At 42.0% G+C, this 15,137-nt stretch overlaps 2 protein-coding genes across 2 annotated transcripts in view; both read right to left on the reverse strand.

The window, feature by feature from the left end:
- LOC103374337 (CREB3 regulatory factor-like) overlaps positions 1-7,848 on the reverse strand; it is a 43,159-nt gene extending 35,311 nt beyond the window's left edge. The window contains exon 1 of the mRNA XM_008304415.1: positions 7,339-7,848. The gene's annotated coding sequence lies outside the window, so the exon portion shown is untranslated. The remainder of the gene's footprint in view (positions 1-7,338) is intronic.
- A 2,886-nt stretch (positions 7,849-10,734) lies between these two features.
- Positions 10,735-15,137, reverse strand: part of atpv0e2 (ATPase H+ transporting V0 subunit e2) — an 8,695-nt gene continuing 4,292 nt past the window's right edge. Inside the window, exons 3-4 of the mRNA XM_008304418.1 lie at positions 14,222-14,320; positions 10,735-13,363 (exon numbers count right to left, since the gene is read on the reverse strand). Of these exons, the coding sequence (XP_008302640.1) occupies positions 14,227-14,320 (94 nt within the window). The 3' untranslated portion in view covers positions 10,735-13,363; positions 14,222-14,226. The remainder of the gene's footprint in view (positions 13,364-14,221; positions 14,321-15,137) is intronic.

Below are 15,137 nucleotides of genomic sequence, written 5' to 3' on the forward strand. Positions count from 1 at the left end.
TTACACTACACTATGCTAAACCATTAATTTAAAAAGCATAAATGCTCACACTAACTTAAAGATCTAATCAATGTGGATAACATAGGTCTAGTGCTGCCAATTGCTACCTTTGACTTTGTGTGTCTTCGTTAGTCTGAGCGGCGCGTCCGCTGCTCTTATTGTGAAGAGCCTCCTTCCGCCTTCGTGTGTAAACTCTGCTTCACAGACTCCAACTTGACGGATGTGGAAGCGCTGAAAACGGATATGGTTTGCATTAGGACGTCAGAGGGGCGGGGTCACATGACCCGTCTTTAAGGACACAGGGAAGGCTGAGGCTGCGAACCCGCTGACCTCAGCGGGGCCCCGGGCGGCTTCAGAGCCGAGCCCCGCTGGAACCACTTCACCTCCATACCAACATGTGAACAGGGGCGGGCGGCCTCCGCAGCGGGCCGGCAGCAGCCTCACAGTCCTTATGCAACCGCTCTTCACCTCTGTACGCTCACTGTACATGCGGTTTACTTTTCGGCGGTGATGGCTGATAAAATGAGGTTAACAAAATATTAGGAATCTTTACTTAACCAGGAGCCACAAACCTCAGCTCACTGAACTCAGTTCAGTCACAAATTACAAGCGAACAAGCTCACTGCTCTGTGCTCTTCTTCTTACCTTTGATTTATAATTTAATGTGTTTAAATTGTCAAGTGTTTAACCAGAAACACCCACATTTCTCTGCTCCATTAACACTTATATGATGGATTTTTCACAAAAATATTTACCACGACTCATCTCCTAGTTTGTCTGATTCAGTTTTGTCAGTTTGGTCTCTAAATCTATTCATAACATCTTATGTTTCTGCTTGTAAAGCACTTCAAACTGCATCTGATTTGTTTGAAACGTGCAATATGTATAGAGTTTGAATTTGGTTACCATGATTTTATACGTTTTTAAAAAAATATTAAACCATCTAAGCTAAATTAAACCAAAAAAATCCAAAGTTATTAAATGGATGATGCTGACAAACGGATCTGGGTACATGTAGATTTGCTTTCCAATTAGATTTCTCCGTTTGCGTGAAGGTTCTGCTGTGGTTACTTCTGTCGGAGCCGCTCTGCACCACCGTTGGTGCTTAAAACAATAGGAGAGGCTGCTCACGCTGAATTCATTAAGCATACAGCTGTAGGGGATGAATTCGTATTAACATTCATCATTGTTCCTGGTTTACATTATTATGAGCAGGAACAACAGTGATTAATTAACATGTGTTAAAGACACACAGCAGGTTTCCATGATTTAAAGAGTCTATGGGGAGTTTTAACCGTGAAAAAAAAAATGCACGCATGCAATGCTGTTAGCTGATCGAATTAGTTTAATGAGCTGACTGACACTTCATCCAATTCAGAGGCACTTATGTTTATAAGCTGGGAAGTTTGAAAATAAAAACTAGAAGAATTCCAGTATGTCCTTGTTTGATGTATTCCAGCAGATGTAAATCAAACCTGTGATGTACAATCACACATACAGTTACCCTCTAATGTATTCATAGCCTCCCGTTAAAGAAGGAAAAAATAAACAGCTGTCATTGAAATAAGTTGAAATTGACAAACGTAAGAATAAATAAAAATGTGATGAACATCATGACATTGCTTTGAATTGTGGTTCAACAGAAATATATAAAAAACAACAACAATCAAACTTGATGGGACCCGTGAACTAACATGTAGCTGAACAACCCTCTGAGCCAATCACTGCCATCAGGTGTTTCTGTAACTCTCAGTCAGACTTCTGCACCTGTTGACAGGTGTTCTGGACCACTGCTCACCTGCTCATCAGCAAAGGGCTCTCATTGGTCCGAGACAGTTTTTTAATTTTTTTAATTATTCTTTTCAACCACAATTCAAAACCAACGTCTTAATTCACTAAATTATAATTTAGCACATTTTTATTTATTCTTATTTTTTTAGTTTCTAGTTATTGGAGTGATTATTGTGAATTCTACCTTTTCTTTAATGGAAGGGTGTGAATACATCTGAGGATGACTGTATAGTGACTGGCTTTTATTCATTCTGCTTCCTTGAAGTTCTTATTATTAACAAATGAAGCCTATTGTTTTTTTATATTCTAATGTTCAAGGTTGTTCATTTTTTGACACGTTTATTTGATTGCATGCTATTTCCAATCATTCAATAATTACATTTATGGCTTCGTTATCAGTAATACTATGTTCCTGTTATACACAGTGTCTGTAATTGTTTTTGCAGCGTGAGGAGGGATTTAAAAAAAAAAAAAAAAAGGATCAGCAAGCTTACAGCTGCTCCCTTATGATAAAAGAAAGCCATATAGTGCAGCCGTGTTATATAGGTCAGCTCGTATAGCGGCTTGCATAAAGATGTTTAAATCTTCATGTACTCTCATGGGGAAAGTAGGTTGTCATGGTGTATGAGCACAAAAAGCCACATTTTATGAATATTACAGAGAGTAAGCTGAGGGGTGTTTGTGTTTATCTGTCAGTTAAAGCCCGTATGTGACGGCCTGTAGGCTGTGTGTGTGTGTGTCCTTGAATAATGTGTATTAATTTGGCATTAATCTGTTTAAACAGCAACGAAGGCCATACTTAAAGGACAATACCAGCATTTTGCTCAGTAAGCTCTGTGTGGTTCACTGTCTTCCTTTATTTCTGTTGTCACTCCGTTGATCAGTCAACCCGGGAGTCTCCATGTTCTCCCCGTGCAGCGTGGGTTCTCTCCGGGTTCTCCGGCTTCCTCCCACAGTCCAGACACATGCTGAGGTTAATTGGTGATTGTAAATTGTCCGTAGGTGTGAATGTGAGTGTGCTTGGTTGTCTGTCTCTAAGTGTAGCCCTGTGATAGACTGGTTACCTGTCCAGGTGAACCTGCCTTCACCCTGAGTCAGCTGGGATAGGCTCCAGCCCCCCATGACCCTCTTGAGGATTAAGGTGTGTAGATGATGGATGGATGGATGTTAATCAGGCATTTATAAAATTACTTGTGCTTTGTTTTTCTTTCAGAATGCCATGTCAATATTAAGAATCTTATTTACACGCTATTATTAATTTAATAATTGTCCACATATAAAAGGTTATCATTCCTCTGTTTCTGAACTTGCAGCCTGAGACTGAACATTCATTTTAATTACCACTGTTATAACAAGCATTTTAAGCTGTGGTTTAGTCCTTTAAATCACATTTACTGTCCTATAGTGGATGCAAACCATGTAAAGGTTAAGGTCGTGTGTTTCTACTGTATACTCATCTCTGTGCAATATCACCTCCATGTCAAAGGATTCTAAACTGTATGACTTCTTAATAATACCAGCTAATTGGAAATGCAGTATTTGCCTTATAACCCGTGTCATGCCTCCGTCCCGCCGGCGGGACATGACTACTTTCCAAAAACATTACGGCCAAGTGCGCATGCCCCACAATCCAGTTGCCCGACAAAATACGCATCAAATGAAAGCTTCCAGTCTCCTCTTTCCGATGATATAAACGTTTAGGACATTCAGCAGCCACAGTGTTGACAAAGAGATTTTTGTACAGAAAAGCAAAATGTTAAATTCTTACTTTTGAAGGCTCTCTGCAGCTCAAACATCGCTCATTCCTCACCAGCTTGGTCTCATTCTGTCCGGACACATCCAGTGAATATAATCCAGTAAAATGATTTCAACACGTATTAGCTCCTCAAAGGCACAAATTCTGCAGTAATGTCTTCCCAGCTTGAAATGAACTCCGGCTGTTTTGTTCATTTCTTCTGGCGAAATCAGGCAGAATCTATTTTAGATCGCGTCGAAACTGCTACAGTGGGCTACACGGAAGTGTTAGCGTTTGATTGACAGCGAGTTTGGCCAATAGGAGAGCGATAGGGGGTGACTGACACCCTGAAGAGCCAATTGAGTGTCTCAGACAGTCACCACAAGTCCCACCCTTGCAGATTTAACCAATCAGACATTCTGATGCTGTAAACTTCTAGCCAATGAGCAGACGAACACACAGACGTGCAGGAAGCCTGCATTTCCTTTGTGTGGAGAAGGTGGAAGTCCTGCCTAATAACACTTTCCATCTTGTTTGTTTTCGGATCGTTTTGGAGCGCAAAAACATGGCAACACGTACAGAAAAGAGAAAATACACAACAGGGGAAGTCGTGGAGGCTGCACAAGTCGAGACAGCTGCTGTCCTGATGCTTCCTTCAAACAGAGGCTGTTACAACGAGCGACTCATAGAAAACGAGTGTTTAGTGCTGAGAATATGTGCACAGTTTGAGTTATACTGTAAATATACAGTTTGCAGTGTGTGTTGTTAGTGTGAATTGTAAATATATATTTAAACTGGCCCATAACACTTGTTTTGATGTAGTCTCTTTACAGCTTTTTATGAAAAATATATATTTTATTTTGTTTTTATGATGAAATATGAATTTCTATAACTTATAGAGTGACTCTGTGTTCAGATATGGATTCCTCTGGGTATAAGCTTTCAATAGAGCCCTCACTGATGTCTGTAGGTTCAAGCATTCAAAAGATTTTGCACTTTTTCCTGACATTTTCAGTGGTGTCCAGTTTGGATAGATGTGGATTAAACACAAGTCCCTCAATAAAACGCATGAACATACCAGTATAAAAACTGGTTTCAAATGATCAGTTTTACAGATACTGTTTTCAAATTTTAAATATGAGTACAATACAAGTTATTTTATTGGCACAGAGGTTGTTTTAGTTCCCACCTCCTAATGCTGCTTTATGCTCCTTTATTCTCAAGAAAAAAAAATCTTCAGTGATTATTGAAATGGAATAACTTTTTACTGGTAGCAGCTGGAATGATTCTGATTGCTGTGGCTAAAACTAGAGAGTGTTATCTTTATGAAAAGAAGGACCAAACTTTATATACACTCCATAAGGGTCAATAACAACAGCATTCATTTTAATTTGGAGATAGTATATCAAAAAAACAGCCCGGCAGCAGAAACACCGTGCGGCAAAAGTCAGTTAGTGAGATTGGAGTGTTTATTTTCTCAACACTTCATATGTCCACCTTCATTTTTGATGACAGACTCAATCCTCCTCGGCGGGCAGGGATCCAGAAATTTCTGGAGAGATGTTCTGCTGCTACAGAGACTTTTTTTTTTTCTTCAGCTGCTTGTTGCTGGAGGGGTTGTGTTGCTCTACTTTCCTCTTTAAAATACCTCAAAGATGTTTTATTGGATTCAAGTCAGACGACGCACTTGGTCAGGTCATAGTTTTCACTTTTTTCTTCTGTAGAAACTGTTGTGTGATTTTGGCAGCGTGCTTTGGATGCTTATCACGCTGGAATATTGCTCTTCTGCCAAGCTTGTGCAGACTCGGAGTCATCTCAGGCAGCTTTCCTTCCTCAGACTTTCGAGGTACCATCTATAAATGTCCTCTCCCTAACACTCATACAGCCCCATATCACCACCCTCCTCACCTTTGTGCTTCACTGTCAGGTCAGTGTACTCACTGCGGCAGCCTTGGCAAACAGGCTGGACCCAATCTGAGCCAAACAAATGTATCTGGCTGTGAACAAGCAAAAGATTTTTTCTTGGATGCCGTCCATAGAGGTTGAAATGTTCTTCACACTGTCTGGGCTGTCACAGAAACTCCGATTTCTATTACGAGCCCCAGTGGCCAGTTTGTTTTTAAGACCCTGACTGTGGCGCCACTTCAAGAGGACGATCGCTGCAGCTCTGATTAGTGGTACTACGTCTCGTTCTTCTGATTACTGCTCCAACTGTATTTCCACTAAGTTTTGGTTGCTCACTGATCTTCCCATGTTCTTTTCCATCCTTGATGGCGCCAGTGTGCGCGGCAGCCATCATACCTGCTCCAGCACCCTTACAACTTTTTAAAAAAAAAATTGTTATTTAACGTTTTATTACTATTAGTCTTAATAACTACCGGCCTATTGCCCTTACTGGTGATGAAATGTTTTAAAAGACTTGTCAGGAACTTCATCACCTCCTCCCTACCTGCCTCCCTGGACCCCTGCATACCGGCCAAACAGATCCACAGACGGCACCATCAATCACCTGCTACCCACAGCCCTGGCCCACCTGGACACTGGGAAGGGGAATTATGTGTAGATGCTGTTCGTGGACTTCAGTTCAGCGTTCAACATCATAATCCCCTCCAGACTGGTCACTAAGCTGCAGGATGTCAGACCCACCTCCTCCCTGTGCAGGTGGGTCTACAGCCTTTTGACCAGCAGACCACAGGTGGGGAATCACCTGTCCTCCTCACGCACCCTGAACATCGGCGCCCCCCAGGGCTGTGTGCTGAGCCCTCTGCTGGACTCACTGTACACCATGACTGCCTGTCCACATCAGACTCTAACACCATCATTAAGTTTGCTGACGACACAGCAGTGCACTTTGATATAATTTTGAATCATTTGACATTTTGCATACGGGTGGGCTTCCCTCTGTTGTGTATTGTATTAGTTAATATCATCATGTAGTGCTGTTTGTAGAGCTTTTTCTTTTAAGCTCAAAAGTTAATTATTGGAGGAATGTTTAAAATATGAAATAATTGAAAGAAAAGTCATCCCCTCAGTGGCCCGGGTAGAAACATGCTGAGCAGAGGTAAGAACATTCAATTTTAAGAACTGTAGAAAATAAATAATATAGTCAAAACAAGGCATGGAAATTCAACATGCCTTGTTATTTCTTGCTCAGCAGTTGGATGTTCTGTTCTGCAGCCTCGGTGCTGCCACTGGTGGCTGGAAGCTGTATTACAACATAACTGACTGATCAGTCTGAGCTCACAGCTGTAACTCATTAAATGGTAGCTTTTAATACCTCAGTGAATTTAAAAAGTAATCAATGAACTGGGAATTACAAAAGTGTAAAAAAAAAACCTGTCCAAATGTTCTACTAATAAGCAACAGACTGTAATAGAAACGCCCTCATTTANCCTCCTCCTCCTCATGCCTCTCCCTCCCCTCCATTGGTGCACAAGCCTACCGTTTTGGAGATGAGAGGGTGGGAGAATAAAAGCCCTCATCTCTCCCCCGAAGCTTTATTTATAAAGTTTACGCGGCCGGTGCAGCTGAACTTGGTGCCGCCCAAACAACGCGGGAGGACACTTGGTGCAACGCGTTAAAAAACACTTCTCTCCCTTTTTCTTTTTTTTTGGAACACAAGGAGACATAAACATAAAGAGCGAGATGGAGGGCGTGGATCCGCGCTGCTGGATGTGGTGAACGTGCTGCCACTATCTGCGGGCTTCTTGTTGTTGTTGTTGTTGTTGATGTTGTTGTTGTTGGTTACGCAGTGGTTCCCTACATGTTTCGGGGTTCTTTAAAGGTGCAGAAAGCAGCGGTGAGTGACTGACCTGGTCCAAATGGGAAGTGTGTCAGCTGTAACAACAGTTGCAGTTCTCTCGGAGGATTGGGGGGCACTTGAGTTTACGAATAATCCCACAGAGCGAGCGTCGGCGCGCACGCGTTACGCTGTCACACTGCTGCAGGCGGCCTTCAAAATAAAAGTCGTCATTCGGCGTCACAAATGCGAGCACAAATTGAATTGGACGTTGATGTTCTACGATATAACATGAATCAGTGCAAATAAATCTCATGGATATCAATCATCTGTTGGCTGCTTTTAGAGGCATGGCAGTACTCAGGGCTTCACTAACGGGGCTGTTTTCTGTTTGTTCTGAAGACGTTTCACTTTCGTCTGTGAGGCTTCTTAGTCTCGGATGTACATTGTCACGTCCATCTCAGATGTCTTGCATGCCATGAGGTGTGGATGGTTGTGAAACTGTTGAGGGAGTTGTACGTGTGAAACTCCCCGTCAGTCGGTTAGATCTGAAGACGCTTCTTAAATGAAGGTGAAACGTCTTCAGGAACCTCACAGAGAAGAACAGCAGCCGTCTACTGGTGGGACGGCGATCGTCTACGCCGTTTCATCAACACCATATTGTCCTTTAAGTTGAATAATAACATTAAAGGAATATTCCAGTCTGATTATGTGTTTGACTCGTGTCCTGTATGTTTCATGTTTGGCAGGCATGTCTGTCTGTCACTAAGCTCTGGTACCGACTGGACCTACTGCAGGATAATAGCTAATGGATGGATGGATGGGACTTAAGAGCAGCATCTGGTATCAAACCCAAGCTCAAAGTGCTTTAAATCTTTGTATTTTGTGGTAACAGGGTCTGTTCACTGGCACAAAAATGTAGATGCTCAAATACAGAAGACAAAAATTTCTACCCCTACCTGAACTGGCATCTAAAAATTTTATTTCAAAACATGATCTAATATTTTCCTCATCAATCTGAATACAGTAATCGGCTTTAAGAGGCTTTTGTTACCAGGTAGTGGATGAACCTTGTGTTACAGAGGTGAGTGAAAATGAATTAAATCTCTATTTTACATGAAACTAAACTAAACCACAAAGCTGACAATGCTCTGTTGGTTGTGGATGTTTTATGTGGTCGGTTTGTCTAACTTGAATAGATTTACATAGAATGGAAGTGTTTTATTTATTTATTTACTTTTGTTTCTCTTTTTAATGTTACACTACACTATGCTAAACCATTAATTTAAAAAGCATAAATGCTCACACTAACTTAAAGATCTAATCAATGTGGATAACATAGGTCTAGTGCTGCCAATTGCTACCTTTGACTTTGTGTGTCTTCGTTAGTCTGAGCGGCGCGTCCGCTGCTCTTATTGTGAAGAGCCTCCTTCCGCCTTCGTGTGTAAACTCTGCTTCACAGACTCCAACTTGACGGATGTGGAAGCGCTGAAAACGGATATGGTTTGCATTAGGACGTCAGAGGGGCGGGGTCACATGACCCGTCTTTAAGGACACAGGGAAGGCTGAGGCTGCGAACCCGCTGACCTCAGCGGGGCCCCGGGCGGCTTCAGAGCCGAGCCCCGCTGGAACCACTTCACCTCCATACCAACATGTGAACAGGGGCGGGCGGCCTCCGCAGCGGGCCGGCAGCAGCCTCACAGTCCTTATGCAACCGCTCTTCACCTCTGTACGCTCACTGTACATGCGGTTTACTTTTCGGCGGTGATGGCTGATAAAATGAGGTTAACAAAATATTAGGAATCTTTACTTAACCAGGAGCCACAAACCTCAGCTCACTGAACTCAGTTCAGTCACAAATTACAAGCGAACAAGCTCACTGCTCTGTGCTCTTCTTCTTACCTTTGATTTATAATTTAATGTGTTTAAATTGTCAAGTGTTTAACCAGAAACACCCACATTTCTCTGCTCCATTAACACTTATAAGATGGATTTTTCACAAAAATATTTACCACGACTCATCTCCTAGTTTGTCTGATTCAGTTTTGTCAGTTTGGTCTCTAAATCTATTCATAACATCTTATGTTTCTGCTTGTAAAGCACTTCAAACTGCATCTGATTTGTTTGAAACGTGCAATATGTATAGAGTTTGAATTTGGTTACCATGATTTTATACGTTTTTAAAAAAATATTAAACCATCTAAGCTAAATTAAACCAAAAAAATCCAAAGTTATTAAATGGATGATGCTGACAAACGGATCTGGGTACATGTAGATTTGCTTTCCAATTAGATTTCTCCGTTTGCGTGAAGGTTCTGCTGTGGTTACTTCTGTCGGAGCCGCTCTGCACCACCGTTGGTGCTTAAAACAATAGGAGAGGCTGCTCACGCTGAATTCATTAAGCATACAGCTGTAGGGGATGAATTCGTATTAACATTCATCATTGTTCCTGGTTTACATTATTATGAGCAGGAACAACAGTGATTAATTAACATGTGTTAAAGACACACAGCAGGTTTCCATGATTTAAAGAGTCTATGGGGAGTTTTAACCGTGAAAAAAAAAATGCACGCATGCAATGCTGTTAGCTGATCGAATTAGTTTAATGAGCTGACTGACACTTCATCCAATTCAGAGGCACTTATGTTTATAAGCTGGGAAGTTTGAAAATAAAAACTAGAAGAATTCCAGTATGTTCTTGTTTGATGTATTCCAGCAGATGTAAATCAAACCTGTGATGTACAATCACACATACAGTNTGCAGCAGCTTCAGTCCAGGAGTGTCAGTTCCACCTTTTGAGAGCAAATCCACTTATTTATGAGTAAGAAAATGTGCCTCACCTGTTAGCCCTGCAGTTTGCAGCTCCTTCAGCTCTCCAGTTAACTCCCTGAGCTTCTTTACTCCTTCAGCGTAACAAAGGAGCAAGTATCCAGAACTGGGTCTGCGTTGCAAAGCACTGCAGATTCCTCCAGCAAAATCTGTTTTCACCTGACAGACGAGTTAAATGAGTGTGTATGAATCATGCATGCCTCAGTGTGTCACTGTGAGAATCTTGCATGAGAAAGTCAACCTTGTCCTTGATTGTCAAGGTAACTTGATCCATCTGCGTCAACCCGACAGCAGGGCTCCCTCCCTCTCACTGGCAGCGCAACAGCACCGGCAGAGACGCAGCAGGAAGGTCAACGCTTCACTTTTTCTTCTTTTGTACAAACACAAATACAAGTCGAAATTATTTAATTAACCTACAAATCCTGTATCTTTGTGAGATTAGATTAAAGTGGCTGAGAGGGTGAAGGGTTTTATTTAGGTATTTGTAAAACAGATGGAGTCTTACAGAGAGTCTTGGTTCCTCCGGTCAAACTCCTTTGTTCCCTCTGAAACAAGAGGTGTGCTCTTTGTGTGCATTTTTTTTCCAGAACTGAAATCTCCGCCTGCTCAGGAGGAACGTTAATAACGTGAAAAGCGCAGTTGGACCAAATGAGACACGGTGTTTTATTGGGTATTTTAAATACAATGCCACTCACATAGAAGCATTTACTTCACACTAATACAAGGTCACATCTCATCTCCATCAACAATTAGATCTGTGATTTATTCGATTTTTGTTACCATGGTGACTCTTAACACACTTAAAAAAAAAGAAATCTCTATCTCCATCTATGCTGCCAGGGACATTTAACAGATGAACAGCAGCCAGTTATCAAAAGAACTGAACAGATTCATCAGAAATGGAACAGGAACCCACACACTTAGTTCACAATCCGCATGTTTCAAAGGGGTTATCCAAAGTCACGACTGTTCCGTCCGTCAGTCCGGTCTGTTCGGCTCAGTAGGAATGGTGCCATTTGGTGTCCGATGATTCACCGACACCGTCCTCCTTTAAGCAAACTCTAGCGTGTTTCGTGATGAGCGGGTTTGGGAACGAGGTCCAGAACAACCACGGCAAACAAACCCGACACACAAGGGCCTACGTGATAACCGGCAGTGATTGGTCAGAACGTCTGAAAGCAAGTGTGTACTGCTGCTCGTTTTCAGCTTTTTCTTCACATGCACTCAACATGGCATTGAGCTTGAGTTACAGGATCTGGTTTCAGATTTGTTTTGGCTCTCTGCCACCACCAACATTTCTGACCTTCCACACTGACGGGTTCGCAACTCCGTCCAAAAACTGGGCTACTTGTGAGTACGTGTGAGTTTTGTTTACACGTCCTGGTTCGCTCGGAGTGAAACTGAATTCCATCTGCAACGAAAATCATCTTCACTGGAAAGTAAAGGCTAATTTGTTGGTGCAATCAGGTCCTCAGGTGTGTAAATAACTGCACAGCACACTGTTGTATGTTCACTTCTAGACACGAGCCGCCGCCACAGCTACAGAAAAGGGCTGAGGGGGAAAAGATACAACGCAATTTGGTCTTTCTAAAAAGTAGCTGTATTTTGATTTTGATTCTTTTTGGCTGAAGCAAAGTGGTTTTAGAGAAGAGGAGAGGAGAGGGAGGGGAGCTCAAGGTCGGGGATGGGGAGAGGAGAGGGGAGGTGTAGCTGTGGTAGTGGCTGGCAGGCAGGAGAGACGTTTAAAGCATCTGGAGGCGGCAGGTGTGCCGGGATGACAACAGACCTGCATCTTCCACAAGGCAAAAGGCAAAAAAAAGAGGAGAGCTTTTTACTGCTAGTTTGGAAGGTGAAGGAAACATACAGCAGTGTTTGTGGCCACTGTGGACTCAGATCACGTGATGCCAATCGTAGAGCCAAGGTTACATTGATGATCAGCGCCCAAAGAAATAGCCTTCGAGCTATTGCATGTGTACAGACGATATTTTAACTACAATGTTTAACCTTAATTTCATAAAACCACTCCCCTGCATTTTTTTTTTTTTTTTTACTGCAGCTAGTTTCGAATGTTATTTTTTAATTGCAAAACAATGAGTTGCCGTCCACGCTGATCTTACACAGTGACCTTGCTGGCCCTTAATTAAAGATCAAATTCAATGAGGTTTCTTCTAAACCAAAGTTACTGCAGAAGTCTGGAGAAACATGCGCTTTTTTTTTTTTCCAAATGTACTTTTCAGTGCTTTGTTTACTGCTAACTGAATGGCGCTACTTGAGAGTTGTGAGGGGTCACTCGAGCTTAAAGAGCTCCGAAAAGAATTCATTTGCCAGAGTTTTAAATGCTGGGAATGCCAGAACTCAGCGGACCGTTAAAGGTAAAGATAATTTATCAGCAGCGGCAAACCACTCCGAAAACACGTACAGTACAACCTACAGTACATCTGCACGCATGCAGGCGAGGACGGGCAGGATTTCATCAAACGGGGTCGAGTGGAGAGGGACTGAATTGGGTGATGAGATCACCATGGCAACGAGGACCTCCGCGGTGTGGAGCATGAGGGGAATGTGGGAGGGAGTTTCATGCTGAAGTGGCCTAAAGTGGAGGGAATCGCTCTTCACTTTTTACGGTTTTTAGGAGATTCTCATGGCCGCGGTCCAAACACTCACACTAATGAACTCTTCACGCGCTCGCACACACACACACACACACACACACGCCATTACATCACAGATAATAACACTTATATAACAAGACCGTGTGGACACCGAGGTGATTACAACAAGCTTGCATCAGTGTCCGCAAGCCAAAATAAATACACTTACAAATTCATGTTCCCTGATGGCAGCAACACAAAACCTCAACAACAACAACAAAAAATGTAAACAAACACAGAGTAAACTAAAGGATTGCACATTTTAGAGAGGGAATATTAATATCTACTCCGAACAGCGGTCTCCTCATTCTGATTACCGTAAGTCACAACTTCAAACATTGCATTGGAATCACGAGATGAATTCTGCTTTCAAAACACACGTCTGTCTAATAAACTGTAAATCTTATAGCCCGGTTACTGTACATTATTCTTAAGATTCCCCCTGCACTTGCAGAGGAACTGGCTTTAAGGTTGCCGTAACTTATTAAATAATCCATCAATTCTGCAGATTGGAGGTGTGTGTGTGTGTGTGTGGGTGTGTGTATTAGGAGTAATGTTGAAATCAAGTCCAGCGAGCCAGGGGATAGGAATGAGGAGAGGCTTCACATCACACGGGCCTGCAAAAAAGACACACACATTTAAGCACAACTACAATTATGTTCTCTCATAAATGAATAAAATATTGAGGGTCAAGGCATGATGCAAAACAGCGCCTCAGGGGCAAACACGCCTCTAAAATTTCATAAAAGTGTCCCTTTTTGCCTTTTAGCCAGCTCATATTTCTGTGAAGTTGATAAATATTCGGGCTACGGGCTTTTCTGTGGCAAATTTCATTCCCCCGCTGGTTTCTAAAAGACCACAGTGGAACAGTTTGGGTTGGGAAAAAAACAAAACAAATGAAGGAGCAGAAACTTTTAAGCAAAGAAAATATACAACAGCAAAGTCCAACTCTTACAGTGATTGTTGATTTGTAAATTACAGCGAAATCTGAAATAACATTTAGCCAGACTCTCATCTGACAGGCCGAGTCACATACATGTAAATGTGCCAAAAGCTCTCCAAGGGAGAATCTGTCATCATAATTCAAAGTATAGGTCTGGTTTTGGTGTGATCAAATGGACTACAATGATTTTTTTTTAGTTGGAATTACTGGAAAACTCACTGCCTTCATACAGACATCAGCTCAGGAGGGGTCATTCTGGAAAAAACAAAAGCCGATAGTGATCTTTTGTTTTGGAGTTTGGTGTTCAGGACGTGGGCGTGAGTAAAGATCTGAGACTCTGCACTGACTGCTGAGGATTTTACTCTATTTACAATACTGTGTTTAATCTTTACAGGATTTTTTTTTTTTTTAGCAGTTTATAGCCGGCAAACAATTATAATCTTCAAGTTCAACTGGCAAGTCAAGTCAGCGAGGCTTTTGTTTCGTATTAGATACCGAGTTGCACATTTAAGTGTTGCTCAGACAAACTCACCCTGTTTACTCCCAGAAGTAGCGCAGATACCATATAGTCTCATTCTTCAGCTGAGGGCCGAACAGAGGGTTGGCCTGGGCCAGAATGGCCACCAACCAGCTGAGCAAAGACAAGAAGAGAGAGAGGAAGAGGGATTGTCAACATGGGGATCCCATATGTTGGTGCACAGGCACATTTCTTAATTAAAAAGCCCGGGCCTTCCTGCTGTAGATTTAGGAAATATACTCATGAATCATACCGCTGTAAAACAACCATCGCTGTAAAGACAACAGGAAACATATGTGCACATGCACGTGAAAACGAGGGAAAAAATCTGGTCATGTGAGCTTTGAAAACCGTCCTCACAAGGCAGCTTTTCTGCTCGGCGTGAACAGATGTGATCCTGGAAGCGCGGGGGCTGTGATGAACGGAGGCTCAACTGATCTGCAGCGTCTCGTTGACTTTTAGCAATCTGAGAATTTTAAAGACAGCAGCTGATAACTCTGCTCCTCTGACTGGACTCAATAAAAACAGCTTCAGTCTCTGGGAATGCTCAGGACTTAAGCAAAGGCATCAATACAGCAACGTAGAAATATTCCTACAAGAAAGAGTCACGCGTTCAAATTGTTGTTTAAGTGAAAGTACAAAAGTAGGAGCATCAAAATACACTTAAAGGGTCAAAAGTACTCATTGTGTGGAATGGTTCATTCCTGAGTGTTGTATGTTACATTACTGGATTATAAGTATTGATGCGTTCATTTATTGTTCAAAATAACGTTGCAGCTGGTGAAGGTGATTTTATTATTTACTGTTTGTAAATGTCCCTCTTGATCGATAGAGTTTTATCCAAATCTTTTAATGAGGCATCAACAACAACAACAACTGAACCATGTTACATTATTAATTTATTGATTATATTTTGTGTTGTTAATCTGAA

Source organism: Stegastes partitus, unplaced genomic scaffold, assembly GCF_000690725.1.
Source record: "Stegastes partitus isolate 25-593 unplaced genomic scaffold, Stegastes_partitus-1.0.2 Scaffold2214, whole genome shotgun sequence".
NCBI classification, from domain to species: Eukaryota; Metazoa; Chordata; class Actinopteri; family Pomacentridae; genus Stegastes; species Stegastes partitus.